This window comes from Papio anubis, chromosome 6 (assembly GCF_008728515.1).
Source record: "Papio anubis isolate 15944 chromosome 6, Panubis1.0, whole genome shotgun sequence".
Taxonomy (NCBI): Eukaryota; Metazoa; Chordata; class Mammalia; order Primates; family Cercopithecidae; genus Papio; species Papio anubis.
Window position 1 is genome coordinate 146350117 of NC_044981.1, and position 25968 is coordinate 146376084.

Below are 25968 nucleotides of genomic sequence, written 5' to 3' on the forward strand. Positions count from 1 at the left end.
CCAAATATTCTTAATCCAGTCTGTCATTGGACATTTGGGTTGGTTCCAAGTCTTTGCTATAGTGAATAGTGCCGCAATAAACATACGTGTGCATGTGTCTTTATAGCAGCATGATTTATAATCCTTTGGGTATATACCCAGTAATGGGATGGCTGGGTCAAATGGTATTTCTAGTTCTAGATTCTTGAGGAATCACCACACTGTCTTCCACAATGGTTGAACTAGTTTACAGTCCCACCAACAGTATAAAAGTGTTCCTATTTCTCCACAGCCTCTCCAGCACTTGTTGTTTCCTGACTTTTTAATGATTGCCATTCTAACTGGTGTGAGATGGTATCTCATTGTGGTTTTGATTTGCATTTCTCTGATGGCTAGTGATGATGAGCATTTTTTCATGTGTCTGTTGGCTGCATAAATGTCTTCTTCTGAGAAGTGTGTTCATATCCTTCACCCACTTTTTGATGGGGTTGTTTTTTTCTTGTAAATTTGTTTTAGTTCTTTGTAGGTTCTGGATATTAGCCCTTTGTCAGATGAGTAGATTGCAAAAATTTTCTCCCATTCTGTAAGTTGCCTGCCCACTGTGATGGTAGTTTCTTTTGCTGTGCAGAAGCTCTTTAGTTTAATTAGATCCTATGTGTCATTTTTGGCTTTTATTGCCATTACTTTTGGTGTTTTAGACATGAAGTCTTTGCCCATGCCTGTGTCCTGAATTGTATTGCCTAGGTTTTCTTCTAGGGTTTTTACGGTATTAGGTCTAACATTTAAGTCTCTAATCCATCTTGAATTAACTTTTGTATAAGGTGTAAGGAAGGGATCCAGTTTCAGCTTTCTACTTATGGCTAGTCAGTTTTCCCAGCACCATTTATTAAATAGGGAATCCTTTCCCAATTTCTTATTTTTGTCAGGTTTGTCAAAGATCAGATGGTTGTATACATGTGATATTATTTCTGAGGGCTCTGTTCTGTTCCGTTGGTCTATATATCTGTTTTGGTACCAGTACCATGCTGTTTTAGTTATTGTAGCCTTGTAGTATAGTTTGAAGTCAGGTAGCGTGATGCCTCCAGCTTTGTTCTTTTGGTTTAGGACTGTCTTGGCAATGTGGGCTCTTTTTTGGTTCCACATGAACTTTAAAGTAGTTTTTCCAATTCTGTGAAGAAAGTCATTGATAGCTTAATGGGGATGGTATTGAATCTATAAATTACCTTGGGCAGTATGGCCATTTTCACGATATTGATTCTTCCTATCCATGAGCATGGAATGTTCTTCCATTTGTTTGTGTCCTCTTTTATTTCATTGAGCAGTGGTTTGTAGTTCTCCTTGAAGAGGTCCTTCACATGAAGAGGGATATTATTATTCAGGGTTTTGATATTACAGTTTCTTTTCAGTTCATTACATTTTGCTAAATTAAGCTATTTGAATATTACTATTTGTCATTGCGAACCATGGTTTGCAATGACAAATAGTAATCTTCAAATACTTTAACTTATTAATATATTTTTATTATTACTTACTTTATTATTTTAGGGAGGGGAGAGGAGTATCTGGCCAAGGAGCAAGAAGTGCAAAGTTGGAATGTCCAAAGAATAGCAAAAAGTTTAATCTGGCTATATCAGTGAAGCAGAAGAAAACATAGCAAGAGATGCATTTGTAGAGATAGAACCATCTAAACATGGTTCACAATGACAAATAGTAATATTCTAATAGTTTAATTATCAAAACCTAATTAACTAAAAAGAAACTAGAATATCAAACCCTGAACAATAATATCCCCCTTTATTCATTTTTAAAAAGTGTATTGAACCCTTATTATATATTAGGCACTATTTGTAATATTTTGTATACAGTGGTGGTTGAAATAAACGTAACAGTAAATCAGTAATCAGACAACTCAGTGCTCTGAAATAATCACAGATCAAGATGTATAAAAAATATCCTCTGAATGTGGAAATAGCTATGCCTCAGAACTAAGCCTCAGTTAGGCTTTAACCAAAGCTGTCTAAATGTAATTCTTAAGAGTCTTATTTATCTGGTTTCCAATCCCACAGATTAGAATCAGAAACTAAAAGACAGGCTTATGAGTCTAGAAAGCAAGCATTTTGACAGCAATAAAATGCTGATCTCTAACAACAAAAAGGAACAAAAATCAAACATATCTTCATATTGATTTGTTCAAAATGATCAAAAAATCATCAAGAAAAGTTAATCCTGTAGCATAGACTCCTTTTAAGAAACTGTGGGTTCTTATATTACCCTTTATAAATATTTTCATGAAAAAATGTTTTTAAATAAAATTTAGATCCTTTAAGACATAAGATTCACTAATCCAGAAATTTTTATGAGGAGATATAGGCAAAATGAGATATGGGCATGTCCATAGAAGAGTTATGTTCTGATTTCAAAAAAACTTGTTTCCCAACAGCTTTGAAATATCAGTCTTTCTTCAAACTCTTGCCATGATACACAGCATTGAGATGATCAACAATTCAACACTATTATCTGGAGTCAAACTGGGGTATGAAATCTATGACACTTGTACAGAAGTCACAGTGGCAATGGCAGCCACTCTGAGGTTTCTTTCTAAATTCAACTGCTCCAAAGAAACTGTGGAGTTTAAGTGTGACTATTCCAGCTACATGCCAAGAGTTAAGGCTGTCATAGGTTCTGGGTATTCAGAAATAACAATGGCTGTCTCCAGGATGTTGAATTTACAGCTCATGCCACAGGTAGGTTTTGTGCTACCTCCATACATTGATTTTGATCACATTTGTTATTATGAAAGGATCAGAGAAACCTGAGGAAACTAGTTAGGGAGTCACTTTTACTTTAACCTTTCTTTCTCTTTAGTTAAAGAAAGGATGCATACCATTACAGAGGGTATAGTGGAAAAGTACTAAGGGAGTAATTACCCCTCAATCTATCAGGTCTAGTTTCTGACTGTTTTCAGCTTGATTTGTATAAGACACAAACATCTTTGGGCCTAAACTGCCTTGTTTTTAAAATAACATCAGTCACATGCTATGAAGAAACTAAAGAGACTCAGGAGTAAGGAGACAGAGAGGTCAAAAGAAGACTTCTTGAGGAAGTGACATTTAGTCTCAAGCTCGAGTGAGGAGTGTGAAGGGAGGATAAAGAGTATCTGAGAAAGTAGCAAGTGCAAAGTTGGAATGCCTGAAGAATAGCAAAAAGGCCAATCTGGCTAGATCAGTCGAAGCAAAAGGAAACATAGTAAGAGATGCTTATGTAGAGATAGGCAAAGCCTAGGTCATGTAGCATCTTGTAAGCCCTGGGACAGTTTGCATGTTGTTCTGAATATGATGGGAAGGCATTGAGCAAAGACTATAGAGCTATTTCTTTCCCTGGAATGCAAGCCAATAACCAGAAAGTAAGCAAAAAGTTCTCTGAAAAAAACAAATCAGATGTCAGAGCACTGTGTACTAAGTTCTTGAACATTGCTCAGGGTCAATTAAGTCTCTTTAGCTTTCATTGTGAAATCACACTACTTTGTAACTCTCTACATCACTGATTTCTAATCTTAAGGAAGAAGAGAAGCCAAAAGTTAGAAAAGAAAAAGGTTTATATTCAGATTATTAAGAAATGACCATCTGACAGAAGTGAGCAGACAGAAAAAAAAAAAAAAATATATATATATATATATATATATATGTAACATAATGAAAATGTGTATAAGAATTCAAAATACATAACTTTTTGGAGGTAGAGTAAATAAATGCATATACATACAAAGACTATTAGAGTTCCATTATATTATAGTGACGTGGGTAATAAAAAAATGTAATCCAAAATGATTAAACAAAAAGAACTATTTATCAAACACATCAAAGATAAGGCTTTGGCTTAAAAGTTCTAGACTATGTATGATACTAGTTAGGTGATAAGTAAGGAAAGCAGACTTAACAACAACTGGCTAATGCAAAAATGCAATTTCTGTAATGGACAGCAGAAAAGGTAAGGGGACGTTCCATGGGTAACACTAATTTTAAGAAAGTTCAGCTCTTAATGTGCCTGAGCATAGCAACATCAGGTACTTGGAAGGTTACTTAGGTTTACTGAAAGTGTGCTCTTATCTATTTAAATTTTCTCCTTTAATCTTAGCAAGAATCTTACAACTTTACAGTAAAGAAACATTAAATAACATTCCCAAATTTATTGGAGTTGGGATTCTAACAGTTTATCTTGTTCCCAAGCCTATTGTCTTTCCACCACACCACACGGCAGCTGCAAGTAGGTAAAAAAAAAAAAAAAAAAAAAAAAAAAAAAAAAAAAAAAAAAAAAAAGAAAAGAAAAGAAAAAAAAGAAGAAGGAAAGAAAGAAAAAAAAAAAGAAATGCTGAACAAGTGACATGTTGCTATTGCATCTATAGAAGGTAATAATTCACCAAAGCTATGAATCAGGCAAAACTTTGTGTACATTAAGTAGGTCTTCCAAAAATGCTGATACTTATTTGACTAGATCAGGAGTCAGAAAACTACAGCCTGTGGACCAAATGTGGCTCTCATGCTCTTGAGCTTCCAAGCTAAAAATAGTTTTTACATTTCTAAAAGGTTGTAACAACAAAAAAAAAAGATACGACAGAGACTATACATGACCAAAAAAGCTTAAAATATTTTATATCTGGTTCTCTACAGGAAAATTTTGCTGATCCCTGGACAAGATGATTATTTGACTGATTGACTTTACCTAGAATAAAATCACCCAAATTATGCATTAGACAAGATTTTGAACACACTGATGTTCCAAACAGCATTTTGCTTATGTGATGGACTGCATTTTTCCTGTATTTACCTCTAAGTATTTGAATAATATCCACTCTTGGCCCCCTGCCAGAGATACAAGATAGATATAGAGGAATATAGAGGTGTAAATGGAAAATGAGATAGAGCCTGAATTCTCAGAAGGCCTGTACTAAATACAGTATGAAATAATTAGAAAGTCGTGATTCTGAACCATCATCAGGGCTAAGTATCATGATTTAAGCTGTTTGTAAAGTAGTAATTCATAGAAGGATGAAAAAGGCTAGAGAATTTAAGGAAAGTCGTGAAAACTTACAGCAATCAAAGAGAGGAACACCTACTGTGAACAGTCACCTGGAGTTCATCAACACCATAACTAAAATATTCTGTCTATTTCCAGGTGGGTTATGAATCAACTGCAGAAATCCTGAGTGACAAAATTCGCTTTCCTTCATTTTTACGGACTGTGCCCAGTGACTTCCATCAAATTAAAGCAATGGCTCACCTGATTCAGAAATCTGGTTGGAACTGGATTGGCATCATAACCACAGATGATGACTATGGACGATTGGCTCTTAACACTTTTATAATTCAGGCTGAAGCAAATAACGTGTGCATAGCCTTCAAAGAGGTTCTTCCAGCCTTTCTTTCAGATAATACCATTGAAGTCAGAATCAATCAGACACTGAAGAAAATCATTTTAGAAGCCCAGGTTAATGTCATTGTGGTATTTCTGAGGCAATTCCATGTTTTCAATCTCTTCAATAAAGCCATTGAAATGAATATAAATAAGATGTGGATTGCTAGTGATAATTGGTCAACTGCCACCAAGATTACCACCATTCCTAATGTTAAAAAGATTGGCAAAGTTGTGGGGTTTACCTTTAGAAGAGGGAATATATCCGCTTTCCATTCCTTTCTTCAAAATCTGCACTTGCTTCCCAGTGACAGTAACAAACTCTTACATGAATATGCCATGCATTTATCTGCCTGCACATATGTCAAGGACACTGATTTGAGTCAATGCATTTTCAATCATTCTCAAAGGACTTTGGCCTACAAGGCTAACAAGGCTATAGAAGGGAACTTCTTCATGAGAAATGACTTCCTCCGGGACTATGCTGAGCCAGGACTCATTCATAGTATTCAACTTGCAGTGTTTGCCCTTGGTTATGCCATTCGGGATCTGTGTCAAGCTCGTGACTGTCAGAACCCCAACGCTTTTCAACCATGGGAGGTACTAACTCACACATCCAAGAAAAACTCTCCTACCATCATTTTCCGCATTTCCTTCCCTGTCTGTTTAATTTGCAAAGATTTATATTCATTGCTCTTAATCCTATTCCTTTTATAAATAGACACTTTCAGTGTTTAAATAACCTGCATTTCTATCATAGTGCCTTACTCTTGAAGATAATAGAGTTGTATTTTATCTTCACTTCCTACTCTGACCTACCAAAGTTGTATTCTTTTATTTCCCACGAAAATTATTTTGATGATGCTATTTTCCTTGAGTCATATAAATTATCACTTTTAAATGCTCTTAAAAAAACACAAGAGTTAGAGCTGACATGTTTAATAATCCTTTTGTTTTTTACTAAATATGATGGGTGAGGAAACTAAAGCCAGGAAGTACCAGAAATACAACTGCAGTCTAGGTCTTCTGACTCCACCTTCCTTGCTTTTCATTGTCTTTGGTGGTTTATAATCCCAACATTTATAGTTAAGACTCTCAATTAGGATGGAGGTAGAGTAAATAAATACATATACACATAAGACCATTAGAGTCTTTATGTGTATATGTATATACGTAAAGGACTTGGACTCCAGTATTCGTCAAAGGAATGTTGTTAGGTCAGTTATGATATTCCAGGTTTAAAGAAACCAGCAATTGTGTGTAAAAGAACTTTTTCCCTTTCTTCTCTTTGATTAGTTTGGGGAAACTTAAAATTTAACATGGCTTCATTTAGTGAAAAATTTCCATTGTGCTTTCTCAAATGCCCTTGAACAAGGCATTGAAAACTACATTGCTTCCTTTAATAATGATATTTTACTTATTAGAAACAAATTTCTCAATAACGTGTATTCAAAGACAAACTTGTGTGTCCTGAGGCAGAATCATGTTACAAAATATATATTTTTTAAATTTGTAAGAGAAAAGAAGGTAAAAGAAATAAGACAATTCTTCTGATCATACAAGTGGATATCTAGAACAAGTTTTTTCTACTTTTGTCATTTTTTTTTTACTTTAAACACCCAAAAATACCATTTCTGAGGTCTGGTATGACCAGTTAACATTTGGGAGGATCATGCAATGGTGGGAGGGTATTTTAAATTGCTCACTTTTAAACTACTTTTTACCTTATAAATACAAAGCCAAAAATCTAATAAAGAGGTAAAACTAGAGATTAGGACCTTTTCTCAAGTGCAAACACTCTTAAAAAATATATATATCTATATATAATATATATAGATATATATAGTTATGTCTGATGACTTTAAGACACCTATATGAAAGCATTCCCTTTGTAATATAAAACTTTAATGATGGTGGTAAAAGCCATAAATTATCTTTTTTAGATCATCATTCTTCACTATATTCCAAGGTCAGTACAAAGTTTTCTAATATATTCCAAGGCTTTTGGCCTGGTGCACTGCAGAAAAACAGTTTTAATTTTTAAAATTAGACTACAATAATAATACCACCACATAGAATTTTAGAAATAAGAGATTGAGAAAAAGACATAGAGAACAGTCGTAGAGACAGATGACATAAAGTGGAGCGGGGGGGCGGTTATACGAAGAACCTCATAAGGACAAAGAAATGCAAATAGCAAGAGTTATTCACCGCCTGAAGATATGGGGAAAAATAGAGAAAGTGTTTTAAATTAGGAATAAGTCTCAAACATGTTGATGATAAGATTTGAGAAGAAATCATCTAAGCAGAGTCTCCTAAAATGTTTTATTTAAACACGAGGAAACTGGAGTCATTCTTTTTGCCCCCAGAACCTGTTAATCTAGAAACAAACAGAAACAGATTGGAAAGGAAGAACAGGGGGATGACTTGCTCCTTTGATCATGACATGAGTGAGCCATATCAAGTCAGTGCAAGAGTCGGTAAGACAAATAATACAAAGAGTTATCCTTTTATAAAGAAATCTCTGTAGACTTAAATTTTAAAGATCAGCAACATTTAGGGTCCCTAGTCAATGATACATTCTTAAGGATTACTTTGTACCCTAGCAAAATTCACTAATATATAAAGAGTACATTCTAAATTATTTTAGATTCAAATAATTTTAAAGGGGTTAAGTTTTCCCAGTGTTTGAGGATAGTACTTACTTTGACCCCATATGTGGTGATATTTGTGAGCCATACGCAGGGACAGCACAGTCATGCTTGTTTTACTTCAGCAGATTTTTGATGTTCCTCAGATGTGTGTGGAGGATACCACTTCCTTGCTGTGACCAGTGATTTTGGTTTTCTTTTTGGTTTTCCTTTACTTCTGATGATATATAAGCTAGTAAGTGATGTGCAAGAGATGAAAGAATGTCTAATAGTTAAACTTCAATTCATATACTTATTTAGCAAATGTTTGGTGTCTCAATGTTTCAGGCAGTGTGTTGGGTGGTGAAGATATTATGGAGAACAGGACAGAATTCCTTCCCTAAAGGAATTATCTGTCCAGTGATGTGTACAATCAAACAATTAAGGAGCTGATTACAATGTAGGATGGTGCATTATAGTGTTTCATATAAACACAAGATGACGGAGAAGTACTTAAGTGAGACAGCTAATCCAGTATTACCAATTCAGAGAATATTCTCCAAAAAACATGACCTCTGTGTGAATGCAAGGAAGAGTAGCAGTTAGCCAGAACAGAAATATTCCAGCAAAGTCCCAGAAAATAGAGAAAAGAAAGCACAGCATCTTCAGGAAGCAGGAAATCATGCTATGTGACTGGAGTCTTGCAAGAGAGCTGTAATGAGTTAGTGAAGGACTAACTGAATGAGTTAGTGAAAGATATATTATTAGAGCCTTGTCCATCAGGGCATCTCAAACTTTGATGTGCAGTTGACTTTCTTGGGAATCTTATTATCTGTTAATTCAGTAGTTCCACAGTGGGATTGAAAAGTCTACATTTTTAACAATGTCCCAGATGATGCCGATACTGCTAGTATAGGGACACCCCCTTAAATGGAAAGGCTGCAAATTATGTTCAAAGGTTTGAACTTGACAGAGGATAGGGCAGCTAATTAAAGACATTCTCAGGCAGGAGAGTGATATGATACTTTTTCCATCCAAGGTGAATTGATTAGAGAGACACAAGACTGAAGGGAGAAAGACCAATTTGGTAAATCAGACATAAGATAAGAATGCCTACAGGTAAGACAATAAGGATGAAAAGATGTATACGTGGATATTGAAGAGGGAGGATGAAGAGCATTTGAAGGTCGATTGGATGTAAATGATGACAGCGAGCACGAAAAGTGCTGCAGATGATTCCAATATGGGACAACTGGTGTTATTTGTCAATCTGGAAACGTAGAGAAAAGTGGAGGTCTGGTGGGAGTAAGAAATATTAAGCATTCCATTTTGGAGATGTTGAATTTGATGAATTTATGAAACATGTATTAGTAAGTGTAGCAAGGTAGTTGCATATTAGTCCAGAAGTCAAGAGAGACATGAGAGCAATTTTGGCATGGTAAGATAATAATAACTAATAATTTTTAAAACATATGGTTCTAGATACTGATATACACCACCTCTAATCTTTATAAAATATGGTAGGCCGACAGGACTCATCCTCTTTACATTGCATCTTGAAGAAGTGGTAAGAAGAAGTGTTTCTAGTGACCAAGACTTGTCAGAGTTTAGAGATGGAAGAAACCTTAACAGTAAAGATCTATCCCATGGTGATTCACATAGTTAGCAATGAAACTGCTGCCCCAGCCTTAGATCAGTGTATTTTCTCCTACACAATGGAAAACTTCACAAAAGAAGGCATAGTCTGGGCATCAGGACACAGATGCAAGGCTGTTTCCTCTGCTCTTCTCTAACTGAGCCATGAAGATACCTCTTTCCACAGTAACCTTACTTAGGGAGGTAGAGCAGACATCAGCACAGTTAGAACAACGGAAAGCAATATCAACCATATCACCTTAATTGGTGTGATTCCTGGCCATGTGTGCTTAAAAACTGGGCATTATCATACACAGGTGAATAAGATGACAATTGAAATGCAAATCCCATTCTCTAAATTTGTAGTGTCAATTAATGGTGAATTTCAGAATCTCCATGAAAAATGTTTTTAAATGCTGTGAAAAAGCATTTAACAGCTTAATAACAGCTTAAGATTTACCTTACTTCATAGCAAATGTTTTATTATATTTAATGAGTAATAAAAATACTGTTGTATTTGCTTCTACCCTGTTTCCTGTAAGAAGAAGCATAAAATTGTGGAAGTTTATTTACATTATACAATTTTATGATTATTTACAGAACAAATATGTGTCAGAACTTTAGCCTATAAAGCCTAATTAAGCACAGGAAAAAAAGAGGTAGAAATTATAGTTCAAACACTTGTGTGGAAAAGGATATGCTCCCTAAAGAACTGAGTCACTGGGGTTTACATGTATATATTGCTTAAGGAAAGAACAGAAGAAACAAACCAGTCAACAGATAGAAGTGAGAACATTGGAGGTAGGCTCTTGCATATTCTTTCATTTTTGTTCTCTCCTTTTTTTTTTCTTCCAGGCAATTGCTAGAATAAAATTTTGTTAGTGAATTCCACCATGTTAAATCTGATATCCTGCTTCTTTAAAGTAACACTAATTAATTGATATCCATTAAAAGAGCTAAGAAATCTGTGGAGACATAAAATAAATACACACATATAGAGATTCTGCTAAAGAAACATTTCTCATTGACGTTATTATCATAGCTAATCTATTTACTTGAAAATGTAACTTATTTTTTATATTCTATTGACAAAAAATTGAAACACTCATAAAAAGTTAACTCAAAAGAAAGAGAATAGAATTGTCTTCAAATAGAATAATTTCTGCCTTATTCTATAGATTTTATACCTAACAAAAGCCACATAAAACCATAGATTTAGGTAATAAATGGGCCATTATGAAAGCATTCGGAGAGGATATTTATTTGGCTTACTTATATATTAAGTTAATATTGAAGCCAGAACAGCAGCCTGTTTCCCTACCTTCTAGTCTATTGTTCTTCCACTACAGCACAACCTCAATATGGCTACCCCATTTGTAAGCAAAATATTTTTTGTCCTAACTCTGTAGTATACAAGTTCTCACTGTACAAACTGGGTAGCAAGACAGGCAACTTATCCTTATATTTCTTTCCTCTCAAGTTAAAAAATAAATCATTTTGTGAATTAACTTAGAAATATAATTTAAAGATCACTTTACTACATACTCAATCATTGAAACAAACTTAAGAACCATTGGAGATAATAAGATAGAAAGTAATTGTACCCGTCAAGATTTCATTGATGAGAGATAGAACCACAGTTAGATCCCAGGTGTCTATACCAGGGGACCTATTCTAAAATTCTGTAGGATAAACGCAGATACTTAGAAACAACCATTCATAGAAATTAACTTGCTTTTCCAAATTTATACGGCAAAAGTTAGGCAGAAATGAGGCTAGAACCCAAGTGAAATTCATTCTCAATTTGTTGCCAGATAGTTAAGAATTCTTGAACCAGTGATCTGTAATCTTTTTTCTCTCATTTTTAAGTGATATACTTTATAAGGCAGTGTTATCATTAGAATAACGAACACACTTGCAACATTTATTTTAAGAGCTTATTTCTGTTTTTACTTTTTATAGTTACTTGGTGTGCTAAAAAATGTGACATTCACTGATGGAGGGACTTCATTTTAAATTCATGATCTCTAGCTTCCAGTGGGCTCTTAACGATACATGGCATATCAGATGTATGTGCTCTGGAAGGAGATCAATGGACACATGACTGTCACCAAGATGGCAGAATATGACCTACAGAATGATGTCTTCATCATCCCAGATCAGGAAACAAAAAATGAGTTCAGGAATCTTAAGGTAATCTTGTTGTAGGCTGCTTTGTAGCACTCAAAGCAATTGGTACCTCAACTGCAAAAGTCCTTGCCCCACCAAGACCTCCAGTGACCCTCTTGCCTGTTTACTGTCCCCACCTTTCCTCCTCAAATTCCATGGTCAACTATTTAACTCCCCCTTGTACACCTCCAATTCACCTTCCCCTCTCTTCATCATACTCATCTGGCCAAGCACAATCCCTGTTAATTTCATAGTCTCTCTGCCTTTATTATCAATGTAGCTCCTATCTTAGCTGACAGTTAGGCAGGAAAGGAAAGGAATAGGTCATTATTTCTCTCATCTCAACAAACAAAGAACCTCTGTTGTTTCCTCAAGTTTTTCTTTGTATACTCTATTTCTCTTCAGTAAAACTCCCTGAAACAGTTGAATGCATTTAATGGCCCCAATTTCTCTCCTCCCATACTCTTTTGAATCCTCTTCAATCTATCGAAATTGTTTCTGTCTAGCTCACCAAAGTTAATAAAGCCGAATATTATCATATATTCACTTACCAACTAATTATTCTCCCCCCAATGACATCTTTTCCTTGTTTGCTTCCACCACACTACATTCCCTTGATTTTCTTCCTGTATATCTGGCCACTAATTCTCCTTTGCTAGTTCCTCATCATTCACACTACCTCTAATCATTCAGGTGCCCAGGGCTCAGAACTGCTCCTCTTTTTGTCTACCCCTTTCCTTAGTGATCTCATCCAGGTTTGGGGCTTTAAATGATATTATACAGGAGACTGATGACTACTAGATTTTTATCTCTGACTTCTAACCCAAATAAATATACAACTGCCTAATTGACATCTCTACCTGAACGTGTAGCAGTCAACCTAAATCTCCAAAACAGAGCTGATATTCTCTCCCAACCTACTTGCCTCTCAATAAACAGCAACCCCCTTCCCCTAGTTGCTCATGAGAAAACCTGCTGGGATTCTTGTCACCTCTCTTTCAGTCACACTCCATAACCAATGAGTTTTACTTTCAAAATGTGTCCAGAACCTGACCACTTTTTACTACCTACTCCAGTGCTGTTGCAATCACTTCTCACCCAGATTATTGCAGAAGGTTTTCTGCCTCCCCTCTTAACCCTTCGGTCTATTTCCTTTTTTTTTTTCCCCCCCCCCCGAGATGGATTCTTGCTCTGTCTTCCAGGCTGGTATGCAATGGCACGATCTCAGCTCATTGCAACTTCTGCCTCCCAGGTTCAAGCAATTCTCTGGCCTCAACCTCCTGAGTACCTGGGATTACAGGCGTGCACCACCATGCCCGGCTAATTTTTGTATTTTTAACAGAGATAGGGTTTAACCATGTTGGCCAGGCTAGTCTTGAACTCCTGACCTCGTGATCTGCCTGCCTTGGCCTCCCAAAGTGCTGGAATTACAGGCGTAAGCCACTGCGCCGGCCCCCTTCAGTCTGTTTTCAAAACAGAGATACAAGTGGTCCTGTAAAACATAGTGCTCTGCTCAGAATCCTTTGATGGCATCCTATTTCTCTGAGGGTAAAAGCCAGTGTCTTTAAAAATTCTACACAATCTACCCCCATTACCACCCTGACCTTATCTCCCGCCCTCCCCTTACTGTACAGTCTTCCTGCAATCCCCATAGGCTTTTTGGTCTTCTATGCGTGTCTTCCCTTCTCATAGCCCAAGCACTTTGCCCTTGCTATTTCCTTTGCCTATAATAATTTTCTCTGATGTTCATGTGGTTAATTTTCTTATTTCTTTCTGTCTTTTCTAAAATGTCACCACCTCAGTGAGGCCTTCTCTGGACACCTTATTTAAAAATTGCAACATCAACCTAGTAGTTCTTATTCACTGTCCTATCCTTATTTTTCTCCTTAGCACTTATAACTTTCTGTCATTCTGTACATTTTGCTTATTTTAACTCTGTCACTCTTGTCAACTAGAACTTAAGTTCTATGAGCTAAATATTTATGTTTCATTCCCCACTGTGGCTTCAACAATTAGAACAGTGCCTAACATAGATATGCACTCAACCAATATTTGGTGAATGAAAGAATGAACATAGTAATGCTGTAAACCATTTTCCTTAATCAGATTTCCCCTGGCTGTAAAAGTTTTAGTAAAGTAAGACACTTTTTCCTTGAAAGACATAAATGTAGCCATTCTTCTGTGTTCTCAAACTTTCGCTGTCATCATCTTCATTTTTCTTACCATTATCCTCACAACTACATTACGAACCCAGCGCTCTGCTAAACACCGTAACTCACACTGAAGCTTTTAAAACATGCTCTGATTCATTTTCTTTTTGAATACAGAGATGGCTATTATTTTTGCAAGAAACACTGTTAATTGCTATCAATACTTATCTCCAGACTCTGTAGGGAATTCACTTAATGAAGAGAAGGTGATAGAATGACAGGTAATTATGTGAGGCTCTTAGTGACTAAATGGAAGGGGCTGACCACTATGAACAGAGAGACAAGTCTTCCCTTCTGATGGAGACACCTATAATTATTTCAAGGATACACTAAAAACCAACAGTATCTGAAATCGTTTAGGTCAGATTTCTGGATTTGTCCATTTGCAGGCTAGTTGGGGTATTGACATTTCTGGTAAGTCACAAGAACTCATAGTACAAAACATCAGATAATCCTAAATCAATTGAAGCCTAAAGTAATCAGTACAAGATTTTAGACTGTCTTTGCTCTTGATGCGGAGGGAGAGAAGGGACCCTAACAAGGTCCAGCTTTATCTCGTAGTTAAATCTTTTTGTGTCCTCTGAGCACCCTCCAGGAGAGTGGATACTTTAAAAGTTTACCCTGGGGAATTCTCAAGGCATATATACTACCTGGTGAAAACCCAGGTCAGCAATAAGTGGAGAGAAGAAGAAAACCAGTGCTTGCAGACCCAGGGCCTGCTGAATCTTTTCTATCTCAGACAGATCATTTGTACCTTCCAGAGAAAGACTGGTTAGCTTAGTACTTCAATTGTGTTCCAGAGTAGGAAATAATGGATAACAGAATCTTGAGAAAGACGCATTTAACCATTCTGCCCTGCTCCGACGGTAAAAGTGACAAGACAAAGCAAATTTCTCTCACAAGATATGCCATGAAAAAGGGACTATGAATAGAGAATAATAACATAGCTGAAATGCAAAGAATTACTAGCTAGGGTTCCATAAAAGTAGAACACTGCATGTAATTCAAATTGTGACATGCAAATTATAACTTGAATTCTCAAGATTATTTAAATATTATATATTTAGGGCTGTCTTTTAAATCTAATATTCTAATATTAGAGTATTAAATTTTAAATTTTATTTTAAACTCAATTTTTTTTTTTAGTTTTTAGAGTTAGATAGGACATGATCCTTGCCAGCATGATAAGAACTTTCTTTTAAAGAATACAAAACTCTAGCCGTGTACTATTTTCTTATCTAGTGGAACCCCTCATTCAACATGGGATTGAAACTTCCCAACCATCATTATTTTCTTTAGTTCTAGCATTACACATTTCTCCCTCTACTAGGGACTTTCTGAAAGGGCTAATTTCCATAATTTGCTTACAGAAGTTTTTAATGCGACAAAAACTGTGTTCTTCTTAAAGCAGCTTCTCCATCTTAAAAGCTTGTTTACATTTCCCAAGATGGAAAAAGAGTCTATAATCCTATGAAAACAGACCAAAATAGTATTTAGTCAATATATCTTAAATTAAGCCAAGGATAATTGATTAGGATAATTCTTTTTACAAATTTACTTGTGATTTTTTTTTTTCACCTTTAATATAGCAAATTCAATCTAAATGCTCCAAGGAATGCAGTCCTGGGCAAATGAAGAAAACTACAAGAAGTCAACACATCTGTTGCTATGAATGTGAGAACTGTCCTGAAAATTACTACAGTAATCAGACAGGTAATTACAGTCACTCCACATGGATAGTGATACATGTGAATCATTCCTCTTAGGTTTTTTTTTTTATTTGCATGAATTTGATTTTGGTTCGTTTTTTCATTTGAAAAAATTTAAAAAGCTTCCCATGCTCCTGTGAAATTAAATTCCAGTGAAGTTTCATTTTATCTTGAATTTGCTCTATTGTGTCAACAGGTGCACAGCCAATAAACAATAGAGATGTAAAAGTTACTTTACTTCCAAGGGAAAATGTCATCCCTTCACTCATATTTTCTAAAGTATGTAACTCTTAAAGTGATGCAACTTCTCCATCAATTTTGTCCATGTATCCCTATACAGATGTGCTCGGCTTGTAACTGAGGTACGAAAAAATACAAATAAGTAAACGTTGAATTAACTAAACATAATAGAAACCCAGAGGCACCTGGAGTTGAGAAACAGGTGTACACATCCTGGCGATCTCATTATGTCTACCAAGAACAAAAGTTAAACCTGAAAGCAACTTCTGTGAGACAAGGGACCAACTATTGACAGGGATGAGATGCTGGTAACTGACTGTTTGCCAACCCTATCTTTAAAAATTTCACAAGATGAAAGCAAAATACACAAATTAAAGTACGAGAGTGAGGTCAGCAGCCTTAGGAGCCTAAAAAGAAACTATGAGCACTTTCCCTGGAGTTCAGCCTAATTTAAAAGCATCAGATTTCCTTGTTTATTAGGGCATTCCCATTCATCTTGTAGAAAAGCTGAGAACTCCGGAACTGGAATAGTCCCCAGATACCTATTCTTTTTGCTTATTGGCTTCAAGGAGAAAAGTATACCAATGAAAATATTCCAAGATTCATGTCCTGTTATTGTGTCACAAAAAAAAATGTCATTTATTCCAACCTGAGAGTATCAGAACTTTATATGTATCTGCATTTTATTATCTCACATTTAAAATTTTCCCATTCCTTGGTATGTTTAATAATGTTTATAGTAGTGGAAGTGAGCATTTAAATGATGAATAAATAAAAATGCTATACCACCACCTAAAAAATTAGATAATTAGGGAGGGAGTTTTTCAGGCAACATGGTAACTAGCAACTATCTTCCAAGTGACAGAAATAAAACACCAAGGAGTATGTAACATTTATTTTCCATAAAGATGTACGGGACTCTTTAAAGGCTGTATCTGGGTTTTCTTTTGGTAACCAGGGTAAGTCGCTTCCAAGAACAAATGTAGAAATGTAGAAGACTGAAGACAACTTGGAGGATAAGCTAGGAGTTAGGAAAGCCTAAACGGATACCATCTGCTGTTCCTTTCTATGTCTCTAACACACAGCTCTCATACCTAGATGAGGCCAGTAAATGTCCACTGGACAAATGAAATGACCGACACTAGCAACTGTGGTTACGGGGCAAACAGAAAAGAACAGGTATTTTCAGGGGAATAGAGTTCAGAAAGAGGAGGAGGCTGGAAGGGTCGCGAAGTTTATAAACAGAAATACAACCTTACTTTGAGGTTAATAAAGAAGAGAACACAAAATTTTAAAGAGTTGTACAGACACTGTGGGGTGTAATCTGATGAATGCCCTGACAGAGGCCCTTTGGTTGCAGCTGGGACTCACCAACTTTGGGTGGCTGGAATGTAATATCACTTCTAGAGATACAACTCTAACATCAACTGTTTGTGCTGCCCTGCAGCCAGAATCAGCATAAATACTTTTCAAAGTTATCACTTCCAGTGCGAGAGGCTCCGATTTACCCACTACTTGGAAAAAAAATAAACTTTAATTCTTCAATTGCCATTGACTGCAATTTTGCATTATCTCACTTTTAGAAAGAGACTTCAAGCTTTTAGAGTAACCTAGCCATATTGCCTCTTCTTTTAAAAGAATTGCACCCTTATTCATGATAGCAGCTCCCATACATTGAGGGTCTACTATGTGTAATGGTCTGTGTGAAGCATTTTACATTTATTATCTCATTGAGTACGGCATCCCAATAAGGCAGAGTCTTTTCATTTTATTATTTTTTGAGATATGGGAGATTCTGAAACAGGCTCAGAAAGTTCCGTTAGTTTGTTCAAGTTTATAGGAATTACAAGTGGAAGAGATAAGAAAAGCTATGTCTGATTCCAAAGCCTTATTCTTAAGAGTGCTGGAGCCATCATCTATAATAGCAAATGCATAAGAAGCTAGCATGTATTCTGAGTATATTCATCTCCTAAACATTCACAATCCAGCTGGCTTTTTTTTCTCTCTTTTTTCTCTTTCTTTTCCTTTCTCCTCACTTTTACCTTTTCTCTCTCACTTTCTCTAAGTTTGAGCATGCTTTATTTTAATAAGTAACCAACGTGACAATCATCTATATCTGTTCTCTAGTCAGAACTATTACAGAAGGCGAATCTAATTTGTAGTATTGTGGACTATCACCTGGTTTAAATGTTGACAATGTAACTGCATCTCCTCTGTCTTTTAGATATGCCTCACTGCCTTTTATGCAACAATGAAACTCACTGGGCCCCTGTTAGGAGCACTATGTGCTTTGAAAAGGAAGTGGAATATCTCAACTGGAATGACTCCTTGGCCATCCTGCTCTTGATCCTCTCCCTACTGGGAATCATATTTGTTCTCGTTGTTGGCATAATATTTACAAGAAACCTGAACACACCTGTTGTGAAATCATCCGGGGGATTAAGAATTTGCTATGTGATCCTTCTCTGTCATTTCCTCAATTTTGCCAGCACGAGCTTTTTCATTGGAGAACCGCAAGACTTCACATGTAAAACCAGGCAGACACTGTTTGGAGTGAGCTTTACTCTCTGCATCTCCTGCATTTTGACGAAGTCCCTGAAAATTTTGCTAGCCTTCAGCTTTGATCCCAAATTACAGAAATTTCTGAAGTGCCTATATAAACCAATCCTTATTATCTTCACTTGCACGAGTATCCAGGTTGTCATTTGCACACTCTGGCTAATCTTTGCAGCACCTACTGTAGAGGTGAATGTCTCCTTGCCCAGAGTCATCATACTGGAGTGTGAGGAGGGATCCATACTTGCATTTGGCACCATGCTGGGCTACATTGCCATCCTGGCCTTCATTTGCTTCATATTTGCTTTCAAAGGCAGGAAATTACCTGAGAATTACAATGAAGCCAAATTCATAACATTTGGCATGCTCATTTACTTCATAGCTTGGATCACATTCATCCCTATCTATGCTACCACATTTGGCAAATATGTACCAGCTGTGGAGATTATTGTCATACTAATATCTAACTATGGAATCCTGTGTTGCACGTTCTTCCCCAAATGCTATGTTATTATTTGTAAGCAAGATATTAACACCAAGTCTGCCTTTCTCAAGATGATCTACAGTTATTCTTCCCATAGCGTGAGCAGCATTGCCATGAGTCATGCTTCACTGGACTCCATGAACGGCAATGTTACAATGACCAATCTCAGTTCTAGTGGCAAGTCTGCAACCTGGCAGAAAAGCAAAGATCTTCAGGCACAAGCATTTGCACACACATGCAGAGAAAATGCCACAAGTGTATCTAAAACTTTGCCTCGAAAAAGAATTTCAAGTATATGAATAAGCCTTAGGAGATTCCACATTCCAGAATAAAATGTTTCCAGGGTCTTTGCATCTAAGATATGCATTTACTTTCCCAGCAAATACGTCATATATATTTCCTTGCCACCATCTTTACCAAGTTTTAGTTGAACAGTCACTCTGTTCAATCGCCTATTGAATTGCGCCTTCAACCTGAAACTCCCTTCATTTCCTACCTCTTTCATTGGTCTCCATCTTTACCTGCTTCCTGTTAGGCACATCGTTAAAGACTTCTCTTCTATTCAAAGTTGTCCCATAATGTGTCATCCTTACTGCATTCCCAACCACTTCTTTTCAAATCTCTTTGGATTCTCCTCTGTTGAGCATTTTTACTTTTCTTCCACTGTTCAGTGTAGTTGAACAGCCATTTGAGCAATTACTATGAACCAGGTGATATGCTAAATAACAAGGTACAAAAGCAGCAAGGTGTCATTGCTGATCTCAAGGAGCTCAAAATCCAGGAGAAATAGGCACATATCAACATCTTCAATCAGTGTGAGGAAGTCTATGATTATAATGTATATAGAGTGTTACAGTGGTATAGAGAAATGGCACTCAACCACACTGGGAGAGGATGGGAGGGCTTAAGAGAAGACTTTAAATAAAGAGTATGATGGTTAGGTGAAACCCTAAAAGATGAGTAGGAGTTAGCTAATTAGAAAAAGCACAGAAAGGTATTCTAGATAAATGAGGAAAGTGGGAGCAACAACAGAAAGTGTGACAAGAAGGTGCATTCAGGGAACTACCATCATTTTGGTATTACTGGAGAGGAGCACTCTTTGGTATATAGAGGTTAGGTCATGAGAGAATTCCACCCATTGGAGTTTCTTGCTAAGGAGCATGGGTCTTTGTCCTGTGGGCAATGGGTAGCCATTAAAGTGTCTGGCACAGAAGGGACAAGTAGCTCAAAGTCCCCAGAATGATCACTCTGATACAAGGTGGCGGATGGAGTCTAGTTAAGCGAGGATTAGGATCTGTACCAGGGAATAGAAAGGGGGATATGTATGTGAATTCAAGCTATATAGAAGGTGATAATTTATTTGAAGTGGTTGGTGAAGAATGAGTTATAGGCTTCTAGTCTGGTTAATTGAAAGGTGGTATGTAATATAGGAAGAAGAAGTAACTTAGAGTAGAAGATGGAATGTTGAATTTGAGATGCCTGGAAGAATTTTAAGATATATCAAATATTCACATAAACAAAAGACCATGAGCTCAGGGGATGGTGGTCAGGGCTGGTGATAAGGATTTGGATGCCATGTTCACATTGCTCACATCTGTATAAACCATAAATATACAAAATAACACTGTGCCCAATCTTTACTTTTTCTTTAGCTGTCACCCTCTTTCTTCCTCCATCTCACAATAGACTGTTTAGAGGAAGATTGTCATTATTGACTTGTGACCTATTAGTTCTCAGTTCATTTAAAATCTGGCTTCTAGTTCACCTCTGATGAAATAGTTCATGGAAAGTTTACCTGTTACTTTTTATATCTCAAACTTGATGATTATTTTTAAGTGTTTATCTCCCTTGAATCTTAATTATATTTCTGATCTAACTCTTCCTCATTGAAATTCCCCTTCTTGGTTCCCTCTGTAATTTATAAAGCCTTCTATGAGTCAAACTCTTAAGTCTGATGTGAAGGCTCTTCTGGTTCTACTCTGATACCCTGGCCATTGCATTTTAGTCTCCTTGGCAGATTTGTCTTCCTCCACTTGACTATTAAATGTGAGTATTTCCCAGAGTTTCATCTTCAACCTACATCTGTTTTCCTGTAACACACTCTCTTGCTACAAAATTACCCAGCTCTCTGTCTTAACTTTGACCCAAATGACCCCCCAAACCATATCTCTGGCCCAGGTCACTCTCCAACCAACCTGGTTGCTTGTCCCCCCTCATACTTCAAAGTCAATATTCATAAAATTGAACTCATATTTTCCTTCTCCTTACTCCTCCTCCTCCTATTTTTCATTTCTCAGTATGTAATAGTACCACCTTTGGGTTAGTGGGCCACTGGGATGCATCCTTGACTCTACTGCCTGCTTCACAGTCCTATACCTTTAATTCATCTCCTGTATTTATTTTCTAACACTTACATTTTCTCAAAACCTTGTCATAATCTGTATCCCTGTCATCACTTCCTTAATCCAGATCTTCATTACCTCTTTTATAGATTGTTGCAATAGCCTTCTCATTTGACTCTGACCTCAAATGTTTTACTCTAAATATAGAGGAGATATTGCTAAACCTTCTATTCACTTCCACTAGATCTCTTCTATAGTAAAAGCCTCTTCATGTTACTAAATTATTTAAAAATCTATAATAAGTCAAAAGTCCTTATCTTGATACCCAGGCTCTTCAAGTCCAGCACCAACTTCTACTCCTTCCTGCTTAGTGAAGCATACTTCAGAATTGGCAAACTGCTGGTGATTGTTGGTGATTGTTCATCCTTATACCATGCTGTTTCAGGTCTTGGAGCCTGGGCTCTTCCCTCTGCCTTGATATCCTCTCCACTTCTTGTCTTTCTGAAACACTCTAGCTAAATCCACTAGACACAATTCAAGTATCTCCTCTTCTATGAAGCCTTTTTTTCTGCTCCTGTTATAGCACATATTACATTTTATTGCATTTACTTGCTTTTATCTTAATTTAACACTTATTGAGTTCCAATGCATACCAGACATAATTCTATGCACAGGGATTATTAAAAAGTTAAAAAAAAAAAGGCAAGGTCTATGCTCTCAAAGAGTTTACATTCCAGTGTTTTCACCATTTTGCAGTGAAGAGTCAATTCTTTAGTAATAATTCTCTCAACTGCCCTTTCCTCTCTAGGACTACTACTGTCACCACAACTAATATCACCCCAATTCAGGCTCTTACAACTTCACATCTTTGCTGTTGAAATATCCCAAACTAGTTACCTACCTTAGGATTTGCAGTTTAATACGTAGAATACATCATTACAGAATCAATCTTTCTCAAATTCATTCCAATACTATCAAGCTCCTCTTCAGAAAAATTTAATAACTTCCCATTGTCCTTAGAATTAAGTTGAATTTTCCTGCCTTGCTAAGCAAGACTTTCTGCAGCCTTACTTCAACACAAATTGAATGTTTTTTTTAAAAAAAAAGATATTAATTTTAGTTTTCTGCTATAGTGATAATGTGCCATAAAAATTGTTAAGGGGAGAAAATATTCTGATGTACATGAAAATGTTAAGAAATTATTATTCTGTTTGTGATTTCATTGACTCACTGGTCTGTTGATATGAAAACAATTTCTCCTATTGACATGAGAGCAAAGTTGTAGGAGAGTTTTCATATTCTTAAGTGTTGTCTCCCAAAACAAAAATCGCAGCACTGTTGTGCCAATAGAACAATAAAAGAAATATTGTTTCATAAGAGTTGTGAGTTTTACTGCAATTACATAGCTTTCAACAATTATTCTGGAGGAAAAAAATCCTACTTAACCTAAGAAATTAAGTTTTAAATTCCTTGAAGCCAAAACTACATCCTTATCATCATTTGAAAAACACAAGTAAGAGAATGACTATTTTACTTTACCTTTTTTTTTTTTTTCCTCTGAGACAAAGTCTTTTTTTTTTTTTTTTTTTTTTTTGAGACAGAGTCTCGCTTAGTCGCCCAGGCTGGAGTGCAGTGGCGCGATCTCGGCTCACTGCAACCTCTGCCTCCCAAGTTCAAGCGATTCTCCTGCCTCAGCCTCCCAAGTAGCTGGGATTACAGGTGCCTGCCACCATGGCTGGCTAACTTTTTTTGTATTTAGTAGAGACAGGGTTTCACCATGTTGGCCAGGCTGGTCTCAAACTCCCGACCTCAGATGATCCGCTCACCTTGGCCTCCCAAAGTGCTGGGATTACAAGCATGAGCCACCGTGCCCAGCCTTTCTTTTAACTTTTGAGGCCCTTAAATTCAATTGGGTGTAAATTGAATAATTTCTAACTCTTTTTGGAATAAAGGGTTTCCTCCCTTTTTGTTATAAAGGCTATACTTAAATATTATTTTTAAAATAAGAAAAAAAAAGTGAAAAAAGTACCTATCCATTCCAACTAATCAGCAATCCTTCACTATATAAGTATTCAACTCTTTAAAATTTGTCCTAATAAGTCCAAATTGTTATTTAGATAGAAACTTTTCCATTAGTCAAGACAAACTAATCTGGGGCAGGGCAGGGGTAAGGTATTTAGAATGCAGTGTCAGATTGACTCATATCGTTATCCCCTACCCTGCCCACAGGGACACACATAGTAAAACGCTTTATTGCCAAAATGGAGAATGAGGGAATAACACACATTGCACCATAGCTTTTATTGGCAGGATGAAATGAGAAGCAGGTCAACTCGGATTGTGACGATCTCAAGAGCAAGATCCACCTATAATTGTTATGATGTGTCTGGATTTTGTACAAGGCCACACCAAAACTGGTACTCAATAAATATTGAATGAGTAACTTTTAACATTCTCATGAATATTCTTGAAATCTTGTTCAAAACAGTAACTCAGTGACTTTTCCCGACCTTCCCTCTGATATTAGAATCTCCACATCTCTTAAACTGTCTTTAATCTAAACCCTCAAATAGGCCCCTACTGCCATTATCAGCAAAATAAGACTTACGGAAAGTTAGAGTGGAAAACAATTAATGCATAATCCTCAAAACTTGGGTGAAGGGAAGATGGAAAATAAGCTTGTAGACAACTAAACACAGGAGTGAAAAGTGGAACTTCCTTTGTGACATAAAAAGGAAAGGAGTATCTCCACGCCATACTTTTTTTCACCTTCTTGCCAGTCGCTATGCAAAAGTAGAGCAGCCATCTTGGACCATGAGATGAAATCTGCAAGGTGAAAAGGACAGAGCAACAAGATGAAAGAGGACTCGATCCCCAACACTGTGGAGCTGCTCTTACAGCACTGCACCCCTTACGCTTAGAGCATATGCAACAAGAACAGCCTGATAAATTCACGTGTGGGCTTTCTATTTTAATGAGTGACCAAGCACAAAAACAATATGAAGAATGGGAGAATCAACATAGTATGTAGATGCACTCACATTCAAGAGTCTCTTGTAGGAAAATCTCAAGTGATTGAAATTTCTTACATTTATAACTTCTCTTAATTTTTCTAGTAACCTGGAAGTACATTTGCAGACAAAATTAGATTACCAGAAAATGAAATTTTCAGACCTAAAAACAAATGAATCAAATAAATTCACAGTTTTACATATAGCCGTTGTTTCACATCTGTAAATATGTGGACTTGATCTGTGTTTTAGCTTGTTAGACATAGAAGGGCATGACTAAAAGTATAGAATCTTAAATAAAGTATAATATCCAGTCTGTAAATATTTTTAACTTTATTTTTAACTGACAAATAGAACTTATATATATTTATGGGGTACAATGTGATGTTTTGATGTATGCTTACAATGTGGAACATTTAAGTCAGACTAATTAACAAACACACATACTTATCATTATTGTGGTGAAAACCTTCAAAATCTATGCTTCAAGTAATTTCAAAATATACGATGTATTATTATTTATTTTAGTCACCATTCTGTGCAATAAATTATTAAAGCTTATCTTCCTGTTAATGGAAACTTTCTACCCTTTGATCAGTATCTCCTCTTCCCCATTTACCCTTCCCCTCCCTAGCCTCTGAGAACCACCATTCTGTCTACTTCTGTAAGGTCGCCTTTTTTAGATACCACATGTAAATAAGATCATGCAGTATTCCTATGCCTGTTTATTTCACTTAGCATAATGTCCTCCAGGTTCATCCATGTTGTCACAAACAACATGGTTTCCCCATTTGTAAGGCTGAATAGTATTCCTCTGTTCCCCAATTAACCAGTGAGTCTGTGGTAGTATATTTCTCATCTAAAGGGCTATCCATTGTAAATACTCCGACAGAAAACATGAGAGCAAAATTCTGGGAGTTGCCAGTGTAAAACCAATGAAATTAGAAGAATTGCTATGTCCTTTCATAAGACTAAATAGAAATGAGAGCAGCTAGTAAGACCCCTATGATGGTAAACAGAAAAGAAAAAGTGAAGTGTTGACAGGGTTAATTTGTTACATTTGCAGCCACTTATTTCCAAAATAGATTGAAATTAATTTTACAATAAGAAAACATATTTATTAAGGTTCTTAAAGATGTTTACAATTAAACATATAACAGAACAAGGCCAATAATAATCATTGAAATCTAGGCTGACTATAGTGGTTTCTCTTGTACAAAATTTGGCAGTGGACATCACAGCAGACAATAGAAGTGGACACCACAGCCCTCAACAGGTACAGCCTGTAATGATATTGGAAATTTTATAGTCTAGGAGGCTTGTTTTCTGTTCTCAGCTCCTTCCATATCTGCTGTGTAATTCTGTAAGTTCCCCACCCTCTTCACAATTCTTTTAGGAATCTTCCCACTCCATGTGCGACTGGAAACGCTGTACAACCAGAATGATGGAAAAGTGGCTCAGACTGAGCCATAAGAGTTGTTGTGGGTCCTTTCTGGCCTCGGAGGGAAACAGAAAAACTCCTTCTGATTTAGGTTTGTGAATGATAGGATTTCTGACAATCGTCTTTCCTGCAAATGTAGGAAACCTGTTTGAG

The 25968-nt window shown here is 36.3% G+C and overlaps 1 protein-coding gene across 1 annotated transcript in view; it reads left to right on the plus strand.

The window, feature by feature from the left end:
* Nucleotides 1-22884, plus strand: part of GPRC6A (G protein-coupled receptor class C group 6 member A) — a 36607-nt gene extending 13723 nt beyond the window's left edge. Inside the window, 5 exon segments of the mRNA XM_003898267.5 lie at nt 2420-2723; nt 5152-5988; nt 11616-11846; nt 15622-15745; nt 18206-22884. Coding sequence (XP_003898316.2) covers nt 2420-2723; nt 5152-5988; nt 11616-11846; nt 15622-15745; nt 18206-19320 — 2611 coding nt within the window. The 3' untranslated portion in view covers nt 19321-22884.
* The last annotated feature ends 3084 nt before the right edge of the window (nt 22885-25968 follow it).